The sequence below is a fragment of the Lactuca sativa genome, chromosome 6 (assembly GCF_002870075.4).
Source record: "Lactuca sativa cultivar Salinas chromosome 6, Lsat_Salinas_v11, whole genome shotgun sequence".
In the NCBI taxonomy this organism is placed as follows: Eukaryota; Viridiplantae; Streptophyta; class Magnoliopsida; order Asterales; family Asteraceae; genus Lactuca; species Lactuca sativa.
Window position 1 is genome coordinate 100172351 of NC_056628.2, and position 27904 is coordinate 100200254.

At 35.2% G+C, this 27904-nt stretch overlaps 1 protein-coding gene across 1 annotated transcript; it reads right to left on the minus strand.

The window, feature by feature from the left end:
• Positions 1 to 4566: 4566 nt before the first annotated feature.
• LOC111915800 (myosin-14) lies at positions 4567 to 17097 on the minus strand. The gene is made up of 36 exons (XM_023911442.3): positions 16275 to 17097; positions 16009 to 16137; positions 15789 to 15932; positions 15559 to 15704; positions 15299 to 15458; positions 15012 to 15230; positions 14738 to 14887; positions 14508 to 14644; positions 13931 to 14077; positions 13738 to 13839; positions 13583 to 13640; positions 13406 to 13507; positions 13292 to 13329; positions 13095 to 13221; positions 12855 to 13025; positions 12618 to 12749; positions 12419 to 12528; positions 12262 to 12322; positions 9736 to 9913; positions 9449 to 9654; positions 9250 to 9369; positions 8922 to 9176; positions 8670 to 8788; positions 8491 to 8578; positions 8331 to 8426; positions 8082 to 8252; positions 7442 to 7573; positions 7200 to 7361; positions 6552 to 6650; positions 6365 to 6435; positions 6185 to 6284; positions 5835 to 5891; positions 5671 to 5727; positions 5493 to 5570; positions 5069 to 5148; positions 4567 to 4971 (listed from the first exon to the last, which is right to left on the minus strand). The coding sequence occupies exons 1-36, from the start codon at positions 16275 to 16277 to the stop codon at positions 4857 to 4859; spliced, it is 4320 nt and encodes a 1439-aa protein (XP_023767210.1). The 5' UTR covers positions 16278 to 17097; the 3' UTR covers positions 4567 to 4856.
• Between the last annotated feature and the right edge of the window lie 10807 nt (positions 17098 to 27904).

Below are 27904 nucleotides of genomic sequence, written 5' to 3' on the forward strand. Positions count from 1 at the left end.
AAAGATGGAGCCAAAAGTGAAGACTTTTTGGAATTTTAGCAAAAAGCATGGGTCAAGACAAATGGCCATGCCAAAAACACATGGTCAAGACAAATGGTCATACCAAAAACACATGGGCAAAAGGCATGGCCATGCCAAAAACGCATGGCCTTATGGCATGCACGTGAACATTAATTAAAACAAGTGAAGATGTCGTCATTTTAGAAAACGGTTTTTGGAGCAGTTTGGGCGATTCTATGAGATTCTTTTGAGATTTTGAGAAGACCTAATCATTGTAAACACTTTAGATTTCATTTTAGTACGCATTAAACATTTCAATTTCATCTTTATTTTTGTTTGATTTGTTCTTAGCCATGTGTGGCTAAGAAACCCTAGTTTCTAGTTCTTGTTCAAAACATGTTGATTGCTTGACTTGAAGCATATGATTTTATGTTTGATTTGTGATTCTATTCTAGTGATTATGTTTTTGTTTAAACTAGAATCCTTGAATTTGATTTGTGTTTGATTGGCCACTTTCATGAATTGAGTTTTTGTACAGTTAATTAACTTTTAGGGCACCTAATCGTTCTATTGAGTTAATAATTCGTAACAAGCAATAAGTTTTCTTATTTGAAAACATATATCACATGTTTTCACACTTCCGAGCATATGAGAAGAAATGAACATTGTTGGGAAAGCTTGTACAAAACTTAATGCAGTTTTTCAATGCAATCTAAGAGCGTGTTTAGGTTGAATTAGTAAAGTTAGGTCTAGTCAAAGAGCGTGTTTTGGTTAGATAATTTGGAAAGCGAGGGGTATTAGAGCGTGTTAAGATCTTTTAGTACCGGCTTAGAATAGCAATCATGAATTACATCAAGTCATAATCAAGTTGAACAACAACATTGAGAACTAGAACTAGAAACACTTTTACAATTTGTTTACAAATCTATTTCATTTTGTGCCAAAAGTACCTTGTGCAAAGAGGTATAGACTTTTGTCCCGTGTCTCTGTGGTTCGACCATGCTTGCCTTTTACTACTTTGTAGTGCATTAAAGCAGTGTATTTGGAGTCTATTGTATCCCATTATTTGTTGGGTTTGACACACCTAACAAAGAGGATCCTGGTCCCTTCTGAGTTTGAACCGGGTTATTAGGGTTTCAAACCCATAGTTGAGTATATGAGATGTATTGAATTAGGTTTTGAACTTCACTCAGGAATTTTGGTTCAAATGGTTGATTTTGAATGAGCATAGTGCATGACATCGACTTAGATTACAAGTTATACAAGATTTGATTATATGAATACATAATTTCCTAGCACAAAATGCTAGTTGTGACAAAAAAAAACAATGCAATTTCAACCAATAAAAATATTTCTTTTTAGCCAATCCCTTATCTGGTTCTTAAGTTCCATGACACATTTGAACCCCCACTTTACCACACCACACCCTTGCACCCCATGGGTGTTTTACCTTGGAGTATGTTGGATAATTTTTTAGTTACTCATAACAATATATTTTATTTTGAATTTATGGATTTTAGTTTAAAACGTTTAGGTTGATTCGGTGTATATAGACCCAACTTGTTTAAATGTAAATATATTTATGACATTCTAGAAGAAGATAAATTCTCTATTCTAAAGATTGATACCAAGGATATTCCAACAAGCATGTTAAGAAAGTCGTTACCCACGGAGAAGTTCAAGCTTTGCATTTACGAGTTAAGCCCTTACAGGGAATTTTCATAGGAGAAACAGAAGAACTTCGTGGTTTCTAAAGCTTCGAGTATACACAAGTCACGGTGGAGACTATTATGTGTGACTTGAGCATTTAGAATCAACGTGGAGCAGTCTGAATCATGGTGGAGCATTTTGAATCACGATGGAGCATATCAAGATAGAGCATTTGGACATTGGAGCACTTGGCCAAAAGTTCTATGGATTTTTTCAAATGCACTCATGCAATATCAAAATATGTTAGGGATTTTGTCAAAATCACTCCGCCTTTTGGAGCAAGCAAAATGTACTCTTAGTCATGGAAAATGCGCTCCACACTTCACCAAATACATTGTTGATGAAGGATACATTAGTTCTTTGTGGATGCGCTCATGGTCTTTTTGAATGAATTGTATGTTGTTGAATGCACTCATGGATGTGTTAACACCTCTAGAATATGTTGCCTAAGTGCAAAGGTGGTCTTTTAGATTAAAGGTGCTCTCATAATCCAAAGGTTGAATTTACAAGCAGTTGCACGACGTCTTGTAATTTGTTGATATCCATTTACACCTATGAATGGATGGGTCTAGCCCATCAGGTTTTTGTGTTTGATCCTTAGTCTATAAATAAAGGCTTCTATGTGTGACTTGAGCATTTAGAATCAACGTGGAGCAGTCTGAATCATGGTGGAGCATTCTGAATCATGATGGAGCATATCAAGATAGAGCATTTGGACATTGGAGCACTTGGCCAAAAGTTCTATGGATTTTTTCAAATGCACTCATGCAATATCAAAATATGTTAAGGCTTTTGTCAAAATCACTCCGCCTTTTGGAGCAAGCAAAATGCACTCTTAGTCATGGAAAATGCGCTCCACACTTCACCAAATACATTGTTGATGAAGGATACATTAGTTCTTCGTGGATGCGCTCATGGTCTTTTTGAATGAATTGTATGTTTTTGAATGCACTCATGGATGTGTTAACACCTCTAGAATATGTTGCCTAAGTGCAAAGGTGGTCTTTTAGATTAAAGGTGCTCTCATAATCCAAAGGTTGAATTTACAAGGAGTTGCACGACGTCTTGTAATTTGTTGATATCCATTTACACCTATGAATGGATGGGTCTGGCCCATCAGGTTTTTGTGTTTGATCCTTAGTCTATAAATAAAGGCTTCTAGCTAGTAGTTACTAATGATCTTTTAGTGGTTCCTTTGTGTTGGTCGAATTCAAAGTCTATGGTCTTGATTGTCTTTCTTGATTGTATTGTTACTCTATTTGAGCTAAGTGAATAAGAATATTTCATCCTATGGTGTGGATGTATGTCACATTGACCAAACCAATTTGTGTTTTTGTATGTATGTGTGTGATTCTGATTCCTTCTAATTTATTCCATAACAATCATTGACTAGATAAACCTTTTCCTCCTCTAGTATTTAAAAATAAAATACTTACACTTTAACCCCTTGAGATTTTCAAGTTGCTAATTAACTCCTTATAAACTAATGAGTTAATAAGCTACACTCTTATCAAAAAAAATTTCATTTTTATGCTTAAATCATATATTTTGTGTGATCGAAAATGATCTTATTTTTATATTAATATCACCAAATTATTCTGACCATGGGCATACATCCAACAAGTTTATCTAATTTGAGTATTCTACTTTGACTTACATTATGTGTTCCTTATCATTATTTATCATTCTTGAGCAATTGGTGTTAGGTTATTATGTTTCCACTATATTGGTTGTGACATAGGTTGGTTGTAAGCTTGTGTTTGCACAAATTAAGTTGTTTGGTGCTATTGGTGACCAGAAGCTCTGGTATAGACTATACAATAAAGGTGGTGCAATTAGTGTGTAGGGTTGTATGATCTTGTGGGGTGCCTCTTATGGGTGTATTACAAGTTGGTATAGTAATTTGGGTATGATGTTGGTTGTCGTGACCTCATGATTATGCTCGTAGCTTTGTACTACTGCTTTCGTGCCTGGCATTAGAGCTGCTACCTGTTTTGTTTCTACCAAGACTAAGTTTGCTGGTACATGGGGTATTGCATGGCATCCTGTTAATCGGACTAAACAGGGTGGCTAGTTTGTTTTGTTGTGGTTTTTTTTTCTGCCATTTTCTCATTTAAACGTACGGATGGTGCCAATCATGCTACACTATCCTCGCCGATGGTGATTCGAGGATGTGCTTGAGGAGAGTTTGCATCTTTTCTCTAAAAGAGGAGACAAGAAAGGTCATGAGCATTACCATTACCAGGAGAATTCATGGTAATACTCTTCGATGCTTAGGTTAGATAGTTGGGTCGTGGTATTATAGGGAACGAGTTGGAGTGGAGAGTCTTGCTTTATTGGACATCTTCTCCCCATTGTTATAGTTTTCTGGATTTGGCTTAGGTGATGCGTTTTGTATTTGAGCTAATATTTTATGCTTTGTAGGAGCTTTTTATCAATAATGTTACTTTTGGTACTTGAAAGGTTTTAAGGGATTTGATTAGGTCTTGTTGTGATTCACTTTTTGATTAGAAATGTCCGGATTTGGCCATGTCCTCCCCTTTTATGGCTATAAGTTGGTACATGGAAGTCGCTGTCCTTCCATACGTAAAGCCTTCTATCTGCTATTATTAGGTGGAGTCCCCATTAATGAGCATAAAGTGTTCTTCTCAAACTTTGACTAACTTTTGTCCTACAAGACTATTAATATTGCCAAAGTTGATGGTGCTCAATTCGGATGTGGCTTTCGAAATTAAGCAAATATCAGGTTTTCCATCAGTTGTAATATCTAAACGTTACAAAACACATGGAGGTGTCAGCCTAATTGATTCCCCAAAAAATGAAAAACTAGAAAATATCATTGACAAATTGACATCGTTTATTTGAACAGATGATACGCAAACACAATATATATAGGATCGTCAACAACTCTTCCGCTATTGGAAGGTTCCTATTATACAAAGTAGAGCTGGGAGAGACATACATTACACATTGAAGATTCCCTGCGTTGCTATATTTTTACCTAAAATAACCTATGAATTTTACACGTCTAACCTAACATAATGCTTTACACTCGATCCTACTAAAATAATGAGTAGCCTAAGCTAAATCTAGAAATAAAAAAAAAATGTACAATGTGGTTTTTGATATGCAAAAATAACCACACCCTACTCCAGTAAAAATTGGAAAGCTGGATTTTCAAGGAGTTCACCACTTGGTTTCATATCTGAAAAGTCTTTCTCATGGAGGCAATGGTTAATGTCATCGGTTGAAAATGGAACACTGCAAATAAAATCATATGAATCACTTGTGCTTCTTTTATCATAAAAAAAAGAAAAAGTTTTGTTTTTTTTTTCTTATTAAGAATACATATATATACCTAGAATTGTCATCCAGCAAATAAGCATTACTATGAGTATCACCTTCAGATTTCAATAACACGTTTAAGTTATGAATAACCTGTCACACACTAACAGGGTGAGAAAAGATTATTGGTTGAAACAATACAAACTGGTCGGTTTGTTTGGTTGGATGGATGGATGGAATATAATGACAAAGGAATGGAATGAATCATTACTATGCATTGAAATTTTTAACTTTATGTTATACATTATTTTAATTATAACTATTTAAACCAAAAAAATCGAACATGATAAGAGTTGATTAAAACCCAAATAAGTTGTTATAATTATTAACATTTTCTATTACCTGTAAATAATAAAACTGTAATTAAATTAGAATGAAAGAATTTTTTAAACATGTGATATTAAAAATATCCATAAATAAAAACATTAATGTCTTACTTCTTGGGATACACCTCCAGTATTGTGATCATCCACATAGAAGGTGCAAAGTCTATGATGTTGTTGAACACTTAGAACCTAATAAACAAAATAAATAAATAAATAAATAAATCATCACTTACTGACATTGTTGTTTGTTTTGGGGTTGTAAAAAATGCAAGTAAATGCGGATACTTACTGGGCACAGCTTAGTTGTGAGTTCATCGTATCCAATTTTAGGCTTCTGTGGTATAATCTGCACAAAGTAATACATATATTAACTAAATAAGAAAAGGAAACTAGATTGAATTTACAGAGTTTTGTTTTTTTTTTTTTTTTTTTTTAGAATCAGAAGAAGCATACCAGAAATCCAATTGCTTGCTTTGTGTGCTGAAGTTCATCCATTGATGAACCTACATACTGATTTAATGGAATGGTTAGACAAGACCTACTACTATACCCCGATGTTTCTTTCTGACTTGATAAAATACAATTCTTCCTATTTTTGTATGGATACAGTTCTGATTGGGTAATTAATGCATTTTTTCCCCATTAAGTCAAGGAAAACTATATACGGGTATTTCTTTAGTACTTTATATTTTCATAACTTTTCCCTGGCTTTTTTTATCCTTCCATTTCACCAAGTATGAGTCATTTTTTAAACAACAATACAAAAAAAAAAAGAACATGAATGGGCTAACTTCAACATTTACCTCTGCTGTGATCTGAGTACACCATTGCTCTAACTGACCTAACCCTCCTTTCACATATTCACCATTTCTGAAGGTGCAACACTCTGGTTGTGTGCAAAGGCTGCATTGCATTTGCATAAAAGGTGTAAAGTTAACATAAGTTTTGATAAAATAATTGGAAGAGTTTTTGAATTATGAGACCTGTTGAAAATCTGTGCATTGATGTAAGAGAAAGCTTCAGTGAACATCTTCTGAACGAGGACTGATGGGACCTGAATGAATGGTAAAATCAGGATATATATATATATATATATATATATATATATATATATATATATATATATATATTTAACTTTATTGAAGGAAAAGGAAGGAAAAGTAGACATACATTGTAACTTTTATATATATCGAGCATGATATTTAGGCACTGAATAACAATTAGCCAGTGACTAGATGGAGGAGGCCCGTTTGTTGTGGTCTTTGGTGCCTGAACCGTTTGGAGAATATGAATTAGTGCCTTGTTTGTTTTGCCTGTTATTAGGACTACAATTTCATTAAAAGGCTATATATATTATGCCAAACACTACAGGACCTCATCATTCATCATTCATCATACATCATACATCATACATCATACACATTACACAAACAAACATAAGGGGTTGTTTCTTCTTTAATTAATCTCGACACAACCCTCCTAATGCTTTAATGTATAATTAGCCCTTTACCTTCTTTTTTCCTCCCAACTTCTCTCACATTAATGTTGATGAATATAGATAAAAATATATATATAATTTGGAATGTGAGGGTAAAATGGTCACTTAGTCCCATTCAGACAGTTTATTCAATCTTGAAAAGAAACAAACGTCATTTACTCACACAGGACTTAATTTAGGCCCCATCATGACATGATACAGAGCAAAACAGGTTGTACTGTATTTAAGTGAGACCATGAATAAGACAATAAAAAAAATTGACATTTTTTGTATTTTTTGTTTTGTTTTGTTTTGTTTTGTCCAGATAAGATACATCGTACCTGAATACAATTAGTAAGAACGGGTGCCAACTCCTTCTTCAAATTGTCACGCATAATTGCATATATTTTTTCAACATAAGCAGTTAGTTGTTGCTTAAAAAGCAAAGCAGGGTACTTGGCCTCTACGTGGCGCACTATGTCATTGAAAGATGATTTAAATCCCTACAAAAACATCTTTTGTTTTTATTTTAAAAAGAAATAAATCATCAGGGTATTGAATTGGAATATGCATAAATAATTACCTGAGTCATCCTTCCAAATAATGATGGTGAATGTGCTTTAGCATGAGAAGGGCTTAAACTCTTGTGAAGCAAAAATAGCAATGTAGATGTGGTAGACAGCCAATATGCCAAATGTTTATTGTCATGCTCTTTCTGGAAAAGATGGTATAAATAGATAGATACCAAATAAATCTTCCTTATATTATAGATCAAAAAAAATTTCAACATTTTTCAAAATTAACCACTTTAACCAGTGTATTATATCAGGTCAAAATGTCTTAAATTTTTATGGTTTGATTGGGAAAAAAATAATAGTATAAATGATTGCCCGAAAATACAATCATTTATCTATAATACACCCTATAGAATATAACACGACACTTTTTCGTATTTTGTGGTTTAACCCTTTATGCTTTATTTTTTTCCAATCAAACCATATAAGTGTCATAGAATTTTCCAAATTAACCAATTGACCTGATATATCTAGGTAGTCAAAATGGTTAATTTGGAAAAATACTTTTATGGTTTGATTTGAAATAATAAAGTATAAATGGTTAAACCGTAAAACTGACCAAAATATAAAATATAACAATGTTTGGGATACAAAGGTAATGTAGAAAGAAATCAAAAATAGATATAAAAAAATGAAAATGAAAATGACCTCAATGGCGGAACCGATCATCTGAATAAGACGATCAAATACACTTGTTTTTTCAGCTTCAAAAGTTTTCCAGTGTAAAAGGCTTTTGTATATTATTAAAGTGGCAATTGGTTTTCCTTGACTGAAACCCATCTCTTGTCTAACAGCCGAAATAAGAGCATCAACATTCTCCTGAATCAATGTCAAACTCACATATAATTATTTAAAATATTAGTTTAAAGTTTAAACACATGCTGTTGAATTTCATACATTATGCTTTTCATTGGCAGAACGCCTCAAACTGCTGTTGAATTTCTTCATACGTCCAGGAGTCATTGGACTTCCATGTAGACCATTTTCTTCATCCTGCACATCAAATCCGTTTTCACAAGATATTTCTATCTAAATTTAATAAAAATAAGATAGATACCTTAACCATCAAAGAACCTGACTTCATCATGGCTTGCTGGCGCAGAATAAATTCCTCCTCCTCCAGGTCACAAACTTTTTCTTGAAGGCTGAATGAATTCAAGGACTAAAATTACTACTTTGCCCTTGCCTCAGATAATAATGAAATATTTATCAATCTAACATATTATATAATAGAACCTTTGCATGGAGGTCTTGAGCTCGATTACCATTGCCTCTGCATCCCTAGCTTGCTGTGACCTCTCTTCACACAGCTTGTGGGCCTCATCAAATTTCTTTTGCAGGGCACTAGCCATGTACTGAAAATAAAAAAAAAATACATATATATATATATATATATATATATATATATATATATATATATATATATATTTATTTTAAAATTTAAAACATACTATAATGTAAAATATTTATTCCTTAAATCTTAATTACCTTGAGTCTGACATTTTCAGCGGTAAGCTTATCAACTGTCTCATTGCCAGTAATAGGAATGTCTTCAAGTCGAGGAAGCTGTCCTTTTTCTATCTCTGAAGCACCCTCTTCCTTTATGGGATACTCTGTGATCTCTTTTATATAAGATTCTAGTTTTGCAATTTCTTTATCTTTTGCCTCCAGTTGGGAGATCAGTTCTTGCATCTCTTCATTCGTTTTATTTTTGGCTTCCAGAGCAACACTTGACTTGGCAGCCTGCAAAATTATTTTATTATATATTAACCAAAATGATCATTACCTAAGGACAAACATAATTTGATAGGAATACCTTTCTAAGCTTGGTTATTTCTGCATGTGCTAAATTTTTTCTACAAACAGACTGAGTGACTATTGCTGCATTCCTTGTTTTGACAAAATGATTGTGGGCTAAATCATGTCGGCATATACTCTGCAAACAGTTGATAAAAAATAAAATAAAAATTCACATATACGGCATATATAGCAGTAACTTGCTTTAAGTAACATACCTGGAGTACAACTGCTGCATCTGTTTGTTTCTGGGAAAGATACTTATTGTTTGCAGCCTTCCCACGGATACTAGCCTGGAGTCTAGTGGCCAAATCATATACAGCTCTGTAACATTTTAGTTTCAGAAACATACGTGCGTTTTTCTGGATGACTACGCATGCAGCTACTCTCTTTAGGTGTTCAAACCGTTTACGTGCAATTTGCCCTACAATCATAAATCATAAATTATTTGTAACTACATACATACTTGTCATATATAATTTACATACTATATATATATATATACCTCTACAGATAGTCTGTACAGGAACAACTGCTTGTTGTAACATAACATACTTCCCGTGTTCTGAATGTGACCGATATTTTGACTGGAGTTTTGTTGCAGATATTCCTAAAACCTGAGTTCTGAAAGCATCTAGCTCTGCCATCTGACCAGCTCTCAGAAAAACTTTTGTTTTACCTATCTGTAACAAATAGCCAATGCATTTGTTGGTTAACTGATTCAGATAATCACTGCCATTTGTCTTTAATTACCGCATTACTTGAGTCTTAAAAGTTGTTTTTCAGTTACAAAACTCAAGAGTAGCTTTCTTTCGGTTCATGTTTTTTCTCTATTTAAGTATTCTAATTTCTTAGTTTCAAATGGCAGTGAATAAAAGTATCATTTTTCCCTTCTCCTATTTACATACTACAGGTTCTGATCTGCTTCTTTCTTTATCAAGCAAAAGAAAGGAGTTATTGAGTGAAACACATGAGAGAGATAGCTACGGCAAGCAACAACAATAACCCTGCAACTCAGCCTCTAATTCATGTCTTCAATGGAGAAAAATATCATCTATAGAGTTTAAAAATGCTGACTTTGGTCAAATCCCAAGAGCTTTGGGAATTGGTGGAGAACGGATACACAGAGGCAAACTCCAACACTCAACCAGATCAACAACCAACAACTGTGGGACACTCGTAAGAAGGATGCAAAGACTCTTCTATACATCCAATTGGCATTGGATGATGAAATATTTCCTCGTATTGCTGCGGCATCAACATCCAATCGACATTGGAAGAAGAGGGTAGGTTATTTATGACTATGTCTACAACTACTAATGTTTCAGATTGTATGTGGTATATAAACAGTGGATGCTCGAATCACATGTCTGGTTCAAGATCTTCATTCCAGGATCTTGATGAAACAAACAAAAGTGAAGTCCGACTTGAGAATGACCGAAAGATTGAAGTTAAAGGCGAAGGTACGATTACTATTGAAACCATGCAAGACAATACTAAAGTCCTTCAAGATGTTCAATTTGTCCCAAGTTTAGCATACAACTTACTGAGTGTTGGACAGCTAATGAGAAGTGGCAAACTGATAATAAGCAGGAATGTTGAGTTTAATGAAGAAGCAAGGTGGATCCTAATAGCCAAAAATAAAGAGATCAAGTTATAAACTTTGAAGATACACCATCCACAAGTTCAGGCGATAATGTAGAAATACCTCAGGATGATCAAGGCTCTACAAGTTCAGACTCTGACAACGATAATTCATCAAAGAATCCGCCACCAAGAGACGCTTATGATGATACACCGTAAAAGTTCAAATATGTGGCTGATGTTTACAACTCTTGTACATTTGCCTTGTATGTAACAGATCCAACTGATTATAAAGAAGTTGTTCAGCAACTTGAGTGGCAGAAAGCTATGAAAGAAGAAATACAAGTCATTGAAAGAAACTCAACATGGGAGTTGGTTGATGTTCCAAAAGACAAGAATGTTATAGGGCTTAAGTGGGTATTTCGAACACAGCATAACGCTGATGGAAGTCTTCAAAAGCAAAAAGTCCGTCTTGTTGCAAAAGGGTATTCACAAGAATATTGTATAGACTATGAGGAGACGTTCTTCCATGTGGCTAGATTCGAGACAATGAGAACTATTATAGCATTGGCTGTACAATTTCAACTACCTGTTTTTCAATTTGATGTGAAGTCTGCCTTCTTGAAGTATCAAGGACTCAAGGTTTCTTAACATCAGATATATTTCTTTTCCTGTTAGTGTAGTATCAAGGACTCAAGGTTTCTTCACATCCCTACAAACCAACATCTTGGTGCAGCTAAGAGGATTCTTCATTATGTAGCAGGTATCAAAAATTATGGCATCTGGTATTCAAGAGTTTTTGAATTTAGGCTAGTAGGCTTCAACGATAACAATTGGGCAGGGTGATTAGATGATCGCAAAGCACATCAGACAATGTTTTCAGCTTTGGTTCCTGAGCTATAACATAGAGTTCTAAGAAGCAAGACACGTTGGCTCTATCTTCATCGGAAGTTGAATACATAGCAGCAAACACAGCACCACGACAAGCCTTATGGCTTCGAAAAGTTCTTGTTGATTTATGTGTTGAGCAAGAAGATGCAACGGAGGTATTTTGTGACAACAGATCAACCATCACAATGGCCAAAAATCCTGCTTTCCATGCCCGAACGAAGCATATATATGTGCAATACCATTTTATTCGCAAGTTGATCACTGATGGAAAGATTAAACTGAGCTTTTGTAGGACAAATGAATAGGCAGCAAATATATACACTAAATCTCTTCCTCAAGCCAAACAAACATGAGTTCTTTAGAATGCAACTCAGAGTATGCGATTGAATCAAGGGGGAGTGTTGGTTAACTAATTCAAATAATCATCGCCATGGGTCTTTAATTAATGCATTAGTTAAGTCTTAAAAGTTGTTTTCAGTTACGAAAGTCAAGAGTCATGGTCTGTCTTTTTTGCTTTCTTTCAGTATTAACCATCAAAACACGATAAAGTACCTACCTGATAACCTTCAAGTTTTGCCTTTGCTAATAGCATCTTCGAACGTGCGATATCATCGCTCCTACAGTTAATGAATATGAGAAACAATATCAAGATTATGTATTTCCAAAAATAAAAAAATAAAATTAATAATTTTGGAATTGATAGATAGAAGTACAATTTTGCTACGGCGTCAGGTGCGAGGATTTTGAAGCGTTCTACAAATTCAGCGTAAGGTTTACGAGTAGGAAACCCTGCACAACTGATTCTGATTGCCTCCATAACACCCTGAAATCATATGAATCTTCTTCAATTTTCAATATTCAATATCATCAAGACATAGGATATAAATATATATAAGAAAATCCCTAACTTACCCCACATCGAAGTTGTTGAAGTATATTCGGATTCTCAAAGATATCAGGCTTCAAAAGGCTATTGGGTTTGACACAACGAACATAATGCGGTTCTGTATGACTGAGTGTCTCAAGCAAAGCTTGTAGTTGTTGCTGTGAAGATGAAATACAGACACATGGCGTGACGTGAGTGAGTGAGTGACAAAATGAGATGACCTAGTCCTAGTGTACTACACTGGTGGATTGGTGAATAAGAACCTTGAACTTTAAACCTATTGATGAGAACTTTGATGATTTAGATGAATCCTCTGGCGTTGGTGGGAATAAGTTTGCTACAAATGGGCACGTTGAAGCATTTAAGAGTGCTTGATGCTCTGCAACAACATAGTCCTTGTTCTTATCCAAGAAAAACTCACTTTGATACGTCACCTGAAATCATCATGACTTGATTAAAAAGATGACAGATACAATAGGTATATTAAAATTTCAGATGCATACATCACCAGCATAATGACAAATGGTGAAATCTGTTTTTGCCAGCTTTGGCTTGCTAAAACGTTTATGGCTACTGAATGTCTGATAAAGCTTTTCTGCAAATGTTTCATGTGTAGCTCTTGGAAACATGCTGCATCAAATTTCCCTAAATTCAGTTTACAGATTTAAACTAATCTGACAAAAACACGTGTAACACATACCAAGCCTCATCCAGAAGAGCAAGCACTCCACCAGGTTTCTGATGTAATCAAAACCTTAATTATTTAGATTAACAGAGGGGAATAGCATAAATGAATAATGAAACAGAAACAGACCTTTTCAATCAGATCTAAAATGTCTTGATTATCCTCAAACTGTATGTAACTCCAGTCTATTTCCTCCTTCGTATATTCTTCTTGTTCCATCTTGAAAACATGCTGAAAAACATCCAGATTAGTTAGATTAATGCCAGGATAGGATACACATGACTGAACATAACTAATGAGACAAACCTGATTAAAATGTTGCTGAAGTTTCTCATTAGTTAGATTAATGCAAAACTGCTCAAAACTGCATATGAGAGGAAATGAAATTTATGTTAAACTAAAATAAGAAAATGAGCACCTGATATGTCTGGCAAGCAAGTCAAAGCGTACCAGTTAAGCACCTGTTTGTCTTGAAACTCTCAAATCCATAAATATCCAGAACCCCAATGAAGAACTTTGAGTCTGAATCTTGGCCTATCGTATTATTAATCTTGTTCACAAGCCTGGGTCATTCTCACTCAATTATTATTAAAATCAAAAACATGAAACTGATGGAAGGTATTAATTAATTAATACCATTCGGATAAAACCTACCAATCAAATAATTTTGAGTATACTATTTTGGCAAATGCATCTCTACTGATTGTTGCAGCCGTTGGATCAAGACACTTCTTTATGCTTTCACCACGAGTCACAATGACACGTGTGCAAAAAGAATCCTCAAGAGCTGTCCTATCACACCTAAACATAACATGTATATTATATTATATTATATTCACCTAAATCTACCCTAATAAATGAAAATGACTTTGCCACATGTCCTCTTCTCATTCATTTGGACACATGTCATTTTCTAGAAATTTTAAATTTTTCTATTTTCCACTTGTCATTTTATTGTATTTTTTATTTTATTAAATTAAAATCCACATTTAATATATAAGGTAATATATATGTAAGGTATTTATTAGAAAATGGTTTATATATGTAATGTATCTAATGCATTAAAGTCTCATTAATTTTAATAATTCAAAAAATTTCTTATTTTTCTTATAAATTTAAAGTTTTCAAATTGTTAAAATTTTATATTTAATTTTTTTTAAATAAACCCATGTAATACATGGGTCTCACACCTAGTTATCAATAATCATAATAACAAAAAAAAACAAATTACTCGAATAGCTCAGCTGCAGTTGTTAGATGGAAATTAGATTTATCATCCTTGGGTTGGGAGGAATCTGGCTCACTTCCTTTACCGAATTCAATGTTACCTAAATGAAGAATTGCAGCAACAACACGAAATATAGCATCCTGTTTTGGAGGAAGAGGAAAAAAAATGATTCAGGTAAGATTCAAACGATCGATGGCAATTTAGTAAATATGTCAAACACCTAGGGTAGTTACCTGCTCTTCCGAATTAATCCCAACAACATCCATAGCCTTCCTAGTTTCAAGGTACTCTTGGGACTCATCCACTCCACTCAATTCGTAAAAATTTGATTGATTAAGATAATGAAATGTCCTTGGATTTCCAACTTTGTACTTTTCAGACTCCTGAAATGACAAAATCTTATCAACAGGGGATAATATAGCAGCAGATGTTTAAAAATTAACACGTGTGTTTTACAATTGTATTTGTTGATTAACACAAAAAAAATAATAATAATTAATTAATTACCCCGGGTGGTGCAGCACACAACATGTAAAAACAATGATAATTTCTCTCAGGATCAGAAACTTGGCAGACACGTGATCTTTCCAGTAAATAAGTTCGGATAGCAGCTCCAGAGATTCTTCCACTGTCATTAAACTGGATCTCAACGAACTTACCAAAACGACTTGAATTATTGTTTCTCAGTGTCTTTGCATTGCCAAATGCTTCTAAAACCGGATTAGACTGCAACAAGAAACAAATTTGCATTTTCAAACAAATACAAATATACAAATACAAATACAAATACATACTTCTAGAACTTGCTGCTCGACACTCCGGTGCCCCTCAGATGAAGGGCGACCTCCCATAAAAGCAAGATACTGCATAAGATTCTTTGTGCTTTCTGTTTTACCAGCTCCACTTTCTCCACTAACAAGAATTGACTGGCTTATTCTCTCGTTCACCATCTGCCTGTATCATACAAAATACAAATCATATCATCATATTATAAGCAAGAAGTGAATGTGATTTACAATCAGAGCTAAATAATTAATTGAAAAAAGATGCATGCCTGTATGCAGCATGTGCAATAGCATAAGGATGTGGACTCAATTCCCCAAATGATGCACCTTTGTACTGTGTCATTATCTCTTTGGTATATAAATCAGGTAATCTTTTGAAAGGGTTCACAGCTATTAATATATTTCCTGTGTATGTCTAGCAACATCCAAGAAACCACAACCTTACCTTATAAATCCACTAAAAAGGGAAAATATATTAATTCACTCTTACTCTACTCACATAAATGTCATCCGCATCATATCGACTTTTCAAATTTTGTAGAACCCCCGGTTCATGTAAATAAGTAAGCCTTGTCATATCATCCACTCCACCTGCAGGAAACTCAGGATCTTTTGCAAGAACACTGTTTGCATTGATTACTACCTGTATCATATATTATAATTAACCATGGGAAAAAAAATGTTTCAAAGAAAGAAATGTTCTACTTCCAGTCACTTACTTCTTTTCCTGTTGAACATTTAACTTTAATATTATCACCATCGATTTCCAAAACATCACCATCTATCCAAACTACCTCAGGATCCTCCAGCCAGACTTGAGATCCAACCACTACTTTGGATGGAGCAGCCTGTACCACAACAACAAGGAAAAGTTAAATGACATGATTACATAGCTGCATGCATCTCATTGGTAATATAATCAAATCAAATGAAGGAAATAGTATATAAAATATTGATGAAGTGGTAATAAGTTGAAAAAGCTTACCATCCCAGGGTACAATCAAAACCAAAACGAAAACGTAGGGCAGAAAACCCCAAATATTCCTTGTTTAAAGCAGTATGGTTGCCAAAAAACCATCCCAACACTATTCGGAAATCTGGACAATGTACAAAGATCTAATGCTTTTGAAAACATTTCCAAGTCTGCATGCACGTATTCAAACCTTTCTCCTGTCGATAACAACAAAGTGGAAATGGAGAGAAGGGGGATGATGACCACGATAGCGTAACATCATTTGGGGAAAGTTGCAGAGGCCAAAATTATTCAAAACAAACAAACCTCCGCCAACCTTTCCTTTCTCTTTCTCTTTGTCCCCTACGATTATCGAATCGTGTTTTCTTTACGTTTTCTATCCCGATTTTCCGGTCGGTATCTCAGTTTCCGGTTCCTTTCTCCGACACGGTCTTGTTTTCTCGCATAGAGAAACATGGACAACGAAACAGCTAACGACTTCGTTTTTCTTTTTGCCACTTTGCCCTTTCCTCGCTCCTGCTTTAGTTAAAAGAGGCAATCTACAATAATACTCCCACGTCTTAACTTTTTCAGATCAAACACCCGATTCAAACAAATTCATTACCATCTTTATCGTGTTCATGAGAATTTCTCATGACATTTTTTTTATTGATATTCACGATCAACCCAAATGTAAAATCGATTCGCAATCCAAGAGTCGAATATGATGACAAATCAAATCTGATCAAACAACAGGATGCGACAACGGAACGATTTAAAGAACGTGATATGAATCTGATTGAATTATTGATGATGATGATAAACGTGATCTTGAATTTTAATTGGAGTCGTGAAATGCGAGATGTCGTCACCAAAAGAATAATCAGATGACGAAAGCAAATTAAAGTAAAAGAAACGAGTTATGATCTGTAATTGATCTGAATGACTTGGATTGGGCTTCTGAATAAATCCCAAACCAAATAATTCTTTTTGAGAAGATAATCGAATGAATATCGGCATAAGAATTCGGCTTGATTTTGGATCGAATGAACAGTAATGATAACGTGATTGGGCTCAAAAGTATAAATTCATGTTATTGGGCTAAAAACAATGGAATGAACAGTAATTTAAGACGGATCTGATGAATAGTAAAGAGATAAAAATATGTATGGATATTTTGGTGGAATAAAATTGGATCAAAAACTCAATTTAATTTTAACTAGATTAATAAAAAAAATGGATCGGATTAACAAATTGGCCTTCAAAAGAAATAGACCCAATCAGAAATCGTAATGAACTATATATATATATATATATATATATATATATATATATATATATATATATATATATATATATATGAACTAGATTATAACTTGCGTAAAATCGTAATGAACTATATATATATATATATATATATATATATATATATATATATATATATATATATATATATATCCGACACAATCCCCTATCCTAATAAATAAGTAGAATTCTGCCACGTGTCAATCTCCAAGACCCCCAATATCGAGTTTTCCCGCTCACTTTGTTCATCTCTATTTACGTAAATGTCATTCACTCCAAATGAAATCAAACAGATGCAATAAATCCGGAAACACCTGCATTCAAAATATGTAACCAATAAATTTAAATGAATAAAAGCTATCGAAAGAATTTGAAAAAATATGTTATTCAAATTTCAGATTTGAAATTCCAGATTTAATTTGGAAGTTTGAAAATTTTGATTGCAAATTAAATAATTTGCAGTAATTAAATCCCAAAAGATCTACAGTAATTTATCAAATACCGAAATATATACAATACAATCCAATACAATTATACCATCTATACGGTTCTTTTGTGTTGACCATTGTGGTCCATAGAAATCTTTGCAAATGTTATTCTTCTTCATTCTTCTTGATTCTGTAACGCTTCAATAATCAAATACCAGGTTAGTGTTTTCAAATATCAGGCTTCTTTAATTATGTTATGATCGGCTTCTTTTTGATGGAATTAACAACCACAAATCAAGATTACTGATGTTTATATTCTCTTCATGATCTGATTTATCAGTTTCTGTCATGTTGTCATTATATTAGTGATCTTCTTCTTCTTCTTCTTTTTATTCTTCTTAATCACTTTCTTTTTCTACCTATTCAGCTAACAACACAAAAAACCTAATGAACATTAGAACTTTATTTTGTTAAAAAAAAAAAAAGTTGTCTAAAGATCCAAAGCTTTAACCGTTACAGTATGTTTTGTTTGTTTTGATGTTACATTTACTTTGTTTTGTTGTTATTGATACAGTATGTTATGTAATTGTAAGTTGCAGGGGCAACTTCGGTATATATGTTGTGTTTCATGTTAATTTTATTTTTAAAGATATCTACCCGCTAAGAAGAAACATACTAATATAATTATGTGAAAAAATAGTCATTTTGTTGTTACATTTCGGCATAAATTCACATATGAAGTTGCAGGGGCATTTTCGGTATAATTGTCATTTTCAAACTGTAATTACGAAAATGCCATCAGTTAAATTAGGGAAAATAATTCCATCAAAACTAATATCAAAAAATGCAATCAAATAATTAAAAAGAATAAAAGAAGCGGGGCATTTTATATTTCGAAGTTTTAGTGTCATTTTCGGTATAATTGTTGTTTTATATACTATATATATATATATATATATATATATATATATATATATATATATATATATAATTAGTAATATATTCATAAAATACAACTCTTTAGTTTATGTATATATTTATAAAATATATATGTCCAAAAACTGGTATCAAATTACATTTTTATTTCCTCAGTTTAGTTCAATTTTTGGACATTCGTTTTTAACAGGTAGATATTATTTTCCTGTTTATTTCTATTCCATTTTAATATAAAAATTTTTATTGAATCTCAAAAATTATTTGTACTCTCTATGTACATTGCTTTAATTATGAATTTATTGGTTTTTTTTTCATGTGTTGATTCATATTTTCTCTATTTTAGTCGTTAGTTAGGATGTTCTTTACAGTCATAAAGGTTACTATTTTTGCTTACATTCTATATGGTTTAAATTTTCTTGCAGAAAATGAATATAGGGAATAAAGTTTACCTAAATAACATTGACCAGATAGATGAAAAATCACATATCAAGGTTCGGATGCTTAAAATTTGGAACTTTGTCAAAAATAATAAAGTTTGTTCAATTGAAATGATCCTAATAGACGAGGAGGTTTGTTGTATTCCATATATTTTTTATACCTCATTCAATATTACATATGTTTCAACAAAATAATAATTCTTATTTAATTTTTTTACCAAGGTACACAATACCATGCTCGTGTCTTCAATCAGAATTTCTCCCGATTTCGTCATCTTTTAAAGGAAGATGAAAGTTATATAATTATAAACCCCAATATGGTTGCTGTTACTAATGGTTTTAGTTATACAGGTCATAAATAAATCTTAACTTTGGATTGGAAAAGCATCCCTAAAAAAATGTGATGATTTCTCGGGTCCGGTGAATGGATTTATGTTTGTTGATTTTAATTATATCATAGAACAAACATGCCCAAGAGACACATTCCTTGGCTAAGGCAACCACACTATTCCTGTCACAGAAAATGTCCATAGGCTCCTTAATAGCTAGTATAACTCCTAGATCTCAGATGAAGTTCTTCAGCCATATCGCCTCCTTTGCCGCTTCACTCGCTGTTATGTACTCTGATTCACAACTTGAATAAACTACCGTCTCCTTCTTGGAACTATTCCAAGTGATTGCCCCACCATTTAGGGTAAAGACCCAGCCCGACTGAGAGTGGAAGTTATCCCTATCAGTCTAAAAGCTAGCATCACTATACCCTACTACTCTCAAGTCATCACTCCCACCAAGGGTAAGGATCCAATCTTTAGTCCTCCGCAGATACTTGAGAATATTCTTTACCGTAATCTAGTGAGCCTTGCCAAGGTTCCCCTGATATCTGTTGACCATGCTCAAAGCAAAGGCCACATCAGGGCGGGTACAATTCATAGCATACATGATCGAGCCAACTGCGGAAGCATATGACAATCGACTCATCTCAGCTATCTCATCCTCTGTACTCAGGCTCTAAGCCTTGCTCAGTTTGGCATTGCTTTGGATCGGTAATTCTCCCTTCTTGGAATTATGCATGTTGAACCTTTTCAACACCTTGCCTAAGTAGGTACTCTGACTAATTCCATTTAGTCTTTTACTCCTGTCTCTTAATATCCTTATCCCTAGAATATAGGTAGCCTCTTTAAGGTCCTTCATAGCAAAACACTTCCCAAGCTAGGACTTCACTTCGTTCAAAGTTCGGATATCGTTACCTATGAGTAGTATGTCATCCACATACATCACCAAGAAGCTAACTATACTCCCACTAGCTCTGACATATACACAAGACTCATCTTCACTTCTCGAAAATCCAAACTCTTTGACTTTCTCATCAAAACAAAGATTCCATTTGCGAGGTACTTGTTTCAATCCATAGATGGATTTCTCAAGCTTACACACTCTATTTGGGTTCTCTGTACTAACAAAACCCTCTAGCTGACTCATGTAAACATCCTCAGCTGACTTCTCATTAAGGAAAGCGGTTTTGACATCCATTTGCCATATTTCATAGTCATGAAATGCAGCAATAGCTAACATAACCCTAATAGACTTAATCCTTGACACCGGTGAAAATGTCTCATCATAATCAACTCCCGGAGTTTGAGAAAATCCCTTTGCAACCAGTCGCGCCTTATAGGTGTGTACATTACCATCCATGTCAGTCTTCTTCTTGAAGATCCATTTGCACCAAACTGTCTTACGACTTGGTACATTTTCAACCAAGTTCCAAACTTGATTGTCATACATGGACTATATCTTGTTGTCCATAGCCTCTTTCCATTTAGCAGCCTTAGGGCCTGCCACGGCTTCCATGTAGCTGTTAGGTTCATCCAGATTTACTAGTGTACTATCACTGATAAGTGTATCACCTTCTGCAGTAATATGGAAACCATAGTAATGCTCAGGTGCATTCCTAAGTCTCGTGGAACGTCTCAGACGTACAAACTCATCTGAAGGATCAATAGGAGTTTCCTCCTCATGTTGATTACTAGGGTTTGAGGTTCCTTCACCACTTGACTCTTGAAGTTCTTCAAGGTCAATTTGCCTCCCACTATTTCCTTGGCTCATGAACTCTCTTTCACGAAAGACCCCTCTCCTTACTACAAAGACCACATTCTCATTGGGTCTGTAGAAGAGGTAACCAAAGGAATTTTGTGGGTAGCCGATGAAAATACACCTCTCACTTCAAGGTTCGAGCTTATTGTGAGTCTCGCGTCTCACAAAAGCCTCGCAATCCCAAATCTTGATGTGGTCCAAGTTGGGAACTTTCCCAGTCCACATCTCATGAGGTGTTTTGGTAGCCTTCTTTGTAGGGACTAGATTAAGGATATAGGCGGCAGTCTCTAAGGCATACCCCCAAAAAGAGATTGGTAGCGAAACTCGACTCATCATGGAGCGAACCATGTCCAACAAGGTCCGATTACGCCTCTCAGCCACACCATTCAGTTGTGGTGTCTTAGGAGGTGTCAATTGTGAGACAATCCCACACTCCTTAAGATTGTCGAGGAACTCTGTGCTAAGATACTCACCACCTCGATCGGATCGAATCATCTTAACATTTCTGCCCAATTGATTTTCTACTTCCTGTTTAAACTCTTTAAACTTTTCAAAAGTTTCTGGCTTATGCTTGATTAAGTAGACATATCCATATCTACTATAATCACCAGTAAAAGTCAGATAATAGTGATTAGCATCCCTTGTGACGGTTTTGAAGGGTCCACATACATCAGTATGTATAAGGTCCAACAAACCCTCACCCCTTTCACGAGAACCAGTGAAGGGTGACTATCATCTGACTTTAGGTCAAATGACTCCAAGACTCCATCCTTTTGGAGTTGGCCTATGCGTTTCTTGTTTACATGTCCAAGACGACAATGCCATAATGATGCTTTATCTAAGCTAGTAGAAGAATCAATACACAACACATTATTTCCTAGGTTATCTACAACCAACACAGTTTCATACACACCATCACAAGGTAATGCTTTAAAATAAAGAACATTATTAAAGAAAGCATTAATACCACCAACTTCCTCGCCATTTCAGATGAGTAAACACATTTATTCAAATCTAACTTTAACCCACTACTTAGCAACAAAGTATAAACTTCAATCTTGGTAACAGGTGAAATCTTCCTATTCCCCATGATTAAGTTTATCTTCCAGTGCTCCACATCCTTACTTCTTTTTAGGCTCTGCAAATCAAAACATATGTGAATACCACAACTAGTATCAAGGACCCAAGAGTTACAATATGGTGAGTTATTAGACAATATAGTGTAAATACCTGCATGGAATGGTTTCATTTTCCCATCCTTGACATCCTGCAAGTACTTTGGGCAGTTTCACTTCCAGTGCCCCTTATTCTGGCAATAGAAGCAATCAGTATCCTTAGGGATGGCAGAAGGAGTAGGAGAACCACCTTTGGTTCCACTCGATGAGGATCCATCAAGAGACTTTCCCTTGGTACCCTTCGAACGGGTCTTCCTCTTCTTCCCTTTGCCTTGCCCGATAGCCAAAACAAGGGTAGCTGTAGGAGTGGGAGTAGTAACAACCGACTTACCTTTAAGACCACTTTCAGCGGTCTTTAGAAGCCCTTGAAGCTTGCTGAGTGTGACTTCCTCCTTGTTCATGTGGTATGTCATGTGGAATTGATCATAACACGAAGGTAAGGAGTGCAAAATGATGTCAATTGCCAACTCCTCAGGGAAGTTTACATTCAATTTTTGCAAACGGTCCACATACCTTTGCATTTTCTGCATGTGACCTGTGATGGGTTTACCATCCTTCATTTGGGTTGTTATCATGGAGGAGATGATTTCATATCGCTCTTGACGAGCACTCTGATGGTAGCGGTCCATCAAATCCTGGTGCATCTCAAAAGGATAGTAGTCCTCATAGGACTTTTGGAGCTCGGCTGTCATAGTGGCCAACATGATGCATGCCACTTTGGTAGCATCTCTTTTATGTGCCTCATATCCAACGATCTCCTCAGGAGTAGCAATCGGCTTAAGATCCTTAAGCTCCTTGTCGAGGACATATTCCTTGTCCTCATAACGAGTGACCATCCTGATGTTCCGAATCCAATCCATAAAGTTGGAACCATCGAAGATGACTCTCCCACAAAGGTTCATGAGAGAGAAGGAGCCAGTAGGGTTAGAACCCGAAGCATTGTTGGAAGACATCTGAAAAGAAGAAAGACAAGTTTATATTAAATATATAGAGTCCTTAATAAGACACCCAAATGTAATATTAAGGCTAAGACCCAACACAATATATTATAACTTAGAAGAGGGATGTCGTAATCTAAGCTATAACATATTTGAAGGTAGGTGAATGACGATTCACCAATTTCCACCATGAAAACGAAATGATTTATTAGGTTTAATTGGTTTGAAATTCCTAGATTCTTTTGAGATTCATTGAACTTTTCAATGGCATGTTTCAATCTCGATTTTGCCCTTCAAGTTTTGTGACTGGGATGCCGAGGATGACAAAACAAGGTGTGAATAACCATGCAAATTCACTTGGTACTCTTAATATTATCACCTAATCGATGTGCCGGTTAACCACACACGCTCCACCGATCTATCATTAACATTAAGTCACCCTTTGTTATCCTTACTAGTCTAAGTTAGTGTGTCGGTTAACCACACACGCTCCACCAACGACTTGGTAAGGTATAAAGTGTGAATTTCATGGGTTAGCACCATTTTCACATTTTCCTAAAGTAACTAAGATTGGGAATTATTAAAAACATTTAATTACTTTATAATAATCATTATAATTTTAATGAGAATTAAAGTCGTTGTCCTACCCGTTCGGCTAACGACCCTCTATCGATCAAGGAAGCGGTGGGTGAGAATGGACACCCATTAAGCTGCCATTTTATAGGCAACAACCTTATACCCCCTTATAGACCCGCTTCGTGAATGAGGTCTACTAACGGTAAAACGACTTGATCTTATACATATATATAAATATTAACCATTAATTTTATAATAGTATAAGGGTTGAATTTTAACTTTTAAAATCCTAAGGGTTAGAATTTAAAGTGTGTGTTTCTCTACAAATTCCAAAACTTGAGGGAAAGTTTTAAAACTCTTTAAAACTTTTCATTTCATAACTTATGAGTTAAGGGTTCACTTTTATGTAACTTATGTGTTTTAAATGTTCATTAAAAGGAGGTCACCTTTGGAGATCCATAACATGAGGACAAATTATGGATTCCATTAAAACACATAATTGATCAAGAATTAATCATTAAACAATTTAGCAAGTAATTCGTATGATCTAACAATAACTCATAAGAACATGAATATCATATCAAATTTTCAAGAATCATATGAACACATATAAAACATGAAATTTTGATATAAGCCATTGTAAATGGATTAGAATAACCATTACACCATCTAAAACAGGTTTTAAAACATCAAAACAGTTTAGGGTAATGTTTCTAGTCCATTTCCAGCAGCAAAAGTCGAAAAACTGCATTATGTGTATCCTACTTGTCGAGTGTAGGAATCTACTTGACGAGTAGGATGAATTTGTGCTTGGACTCGTCGAGTCCCCCCATAGACTCGGCGAGTCCACTGCCCAGACAACTTAATTTTGCGACTTTTCAACAGTTTGCATCAAGTATTCAAGAAAACAATCCTAGGTTCTGATACCACTGATAGGATTTGAGCATCCTAACACTCCTATGGTGTACATGCAACCCTAGAAACCTTGGATCTATGTTTTACTATGAATACATGTAACTTTGTTTTTCCAAGGTTCATAATGCCTAGAAGAATTACATACCTTTTCAATAGTGAGTTGATTCCTTGGAGTTTGAGAGCCAAGCACCAATAATGTGGATGCCTCAAATGGAAATCACAAATCACCACAAACTTGGAAAAACCTTATGAGAGTGTTTGCTAGCTTATAGAAATCGGCCACCTCTTTGCACACACACAATTAGTGTCATTTCAAGCATCATAAGCACCTTTATATAGTGTGGATGATTAGGGTTACATCCATGTAAACCCTAATACCCATGACTCTTCCTTTCAAAGGATCCATGGGTTAAAAACTCCATGGACTCCCATGCATGCCAAGCCCATTCCAAATGAGTATTAGCCCACACTTATATAAATACAAGAGCTCATATTTAATTAGTCACCTTTCTGATCACCAAATTAATTCTAAATTAATTTATGATCAATACTAATTAAATAATATGATTTCATATTAATATATTATAAGTTATAATATATTAACAAATCATAAACATACAATTCTCAAAGGTTTAACCATAAATAGTTCGGGTGAAGTGCAACCCAAATGGACCATGTCGGATCGGGTCAAGTATATACCAAATAAAGTTATGGACTTAGACACCTTATCCAACACATATACCCATATATCCATGCTTAGGGTAAAAGGCTACTTTACCCCCAACTTAGCTTGACTCAAGCCAAAGGCCCAATCATTTAGTCCAGTCCAAACATTTGACATTTCCAATGGCCCAATATCTTATAATCATAAAGGCCCAATTATGGCCCATCTATGGCCCAATTTTCCAAATTGGGCCCAAAACCCTTACATGGGCCTTACCCTACAGCCCCATTAAATTATTCTAGTCCATATGCTTGATTTTGGATGGCCGATTAATAACCCAATCATCAAGGCCCAACTCAAGGCCCAAGTGAAATTAGGGTTTTCACATAAAATAATGATTAGGGTTAAGTGTTTCTCACTTAACCCATTAAGGACTTACAATTCCATTCCAATGGCCCAAATGTGGGTCCCGATAAGTCCAAGGCCCATATATCCAAAATTAGGGTTTTCTAAACCCTAATTAGGGTTTCCAACCCAATCATAGCCGAATAGGACCAATAGCTAGGTCTTTTGACCAATTAGGGTTCATTAGGCCCATTAGGGTTTCACTAGGCCCATTAGGGTTTCGCTAGTCGTGCACCACCCACTCCCACCTCGAGTAGTGGTGGTCAACAACGGCTCATGGCGGCGGTTAGGGTTCTAGTCCAATCGAGTCTAAGCACTACAAAAGTAATCCAGACACAAACTAAGGACACCGCCACCCAACACGGTGGCCAGTGGTAGTAGGAGGCGGCAGCCACCACCCTACGGTGGTGGTTTTTAGTTTCTTTTCATTATTCCTATACCGATTACAATTTTACAATGAAAATCTCAATTAACACACACACACACACACTAAGCTAAACACACACACACACAACCACCTTGTGGTGGTCGGCGGTGGCAAATGGTGGCAGCCACCATGTTTGGCAGCCATGGTGGTCATCTTCTCCATTTTCTGGCCATCAAACGCCACCTACAACACGCACACACACTTCTGATATGCATAAAGGGCCCAGCCACCCACGTGGTGGCTCACGGAGGCGACAAAAGCGATACTAGCATCCACAATGGAGGCACAACAACGGTTTGCAATGTAACAGTGGAATAAAATGACGGTGACGACTGTAGGGCAGTCAACGAGTGAACGGCGGTAGTAGTACACGCAACATCGTTTCTTGGCTACACACGACGTCCGACGACATAGTGATGGTGGTGTTTCGATGGCAAAATGACATGTGACATGGTGGCAGCGGCTGAGGCTCTACGATGGCGGCTGGAGAAAGAGAAGGAGGAGAATGGAGGTTGTTGTGACATCCCCAAATTTCACGGCCAGAAAAGACCGATTTGTTTATTCTTTGTTTTAAAATCAGAGTAATTTTTTAAGGAAAACAGTTGCGTAATTTGTTCCCAAACAAAATATGATAAAACTTTATCAAAACATTTCTCAAAGAGAATGTACTTTTCATAAATAATAAAACCTCGGGATGTCATGTTCCGATACAGACCAAAAAGCATAAACAGTACAATTTAAACCTTACAGCAGTTATTTACAACTACTGGTCTATAATCCAAAATCTCTTGTCAATTCAACCAACTTATAGTCTTGTGCCATTACCTGTAATGCAAAGAAAACTGAGTGGGACAGGCTTGGGAGCCTGGTGAGCATATAGGGTTTTCGACCCACAATTATATAATTATTATATTCAATCATCAATCAATCAATCAATCCAAATTACTCATCCCCATTATCTCCTTTATTTCTTAAGGATTTACCCTAAGAATCAACTATCCTTTATTCATTTATTCCTAAGGATTGACCTAAGGAATTTACACAAAGCCCACCACTGCCAAGGTCCTCAAATTACAACCGGTAAACACTCAGTTCAACATACTTAACGAACACATAGTTCTAACACTCCTAGTGAACACTTAATTTCAAACATCTGGTGAATACTTAGTTCTAAAACACTTAGTGAACACACTGTCACACCCCCGAACCAGACGGCGGAAACGTCCGGGGGCTGTCGTGACTCAATTGAATACCATAACATTGGATATATATGAAACATAACAACATTCGTCACCATTCATTAACATAGTACAACCAGTAGTGTTTACATGTCATACATTGTTTGAACATTACATTCCCAAAATTA

Excerpts from the sequence above, each read along its gene's own strand:
- LOC111915800 (XM_023911442.3), bottom strand. Across the intron at positions 9,370-9,448 it reads ATGCAGCAGTTGTACTCCAG|AGTATATGCCGACATGATTT; the intron begins GTATGTTACTTA and ends AACTGTTTGCAG. Across the intron at positions 8,789-8,921 it reads CTGAAAATGTCAGACTCAAG|TACATGGCTAGTGCCCTGCA; the intron begins GTAATTAAGATT and ends TTTTATTTTCAG.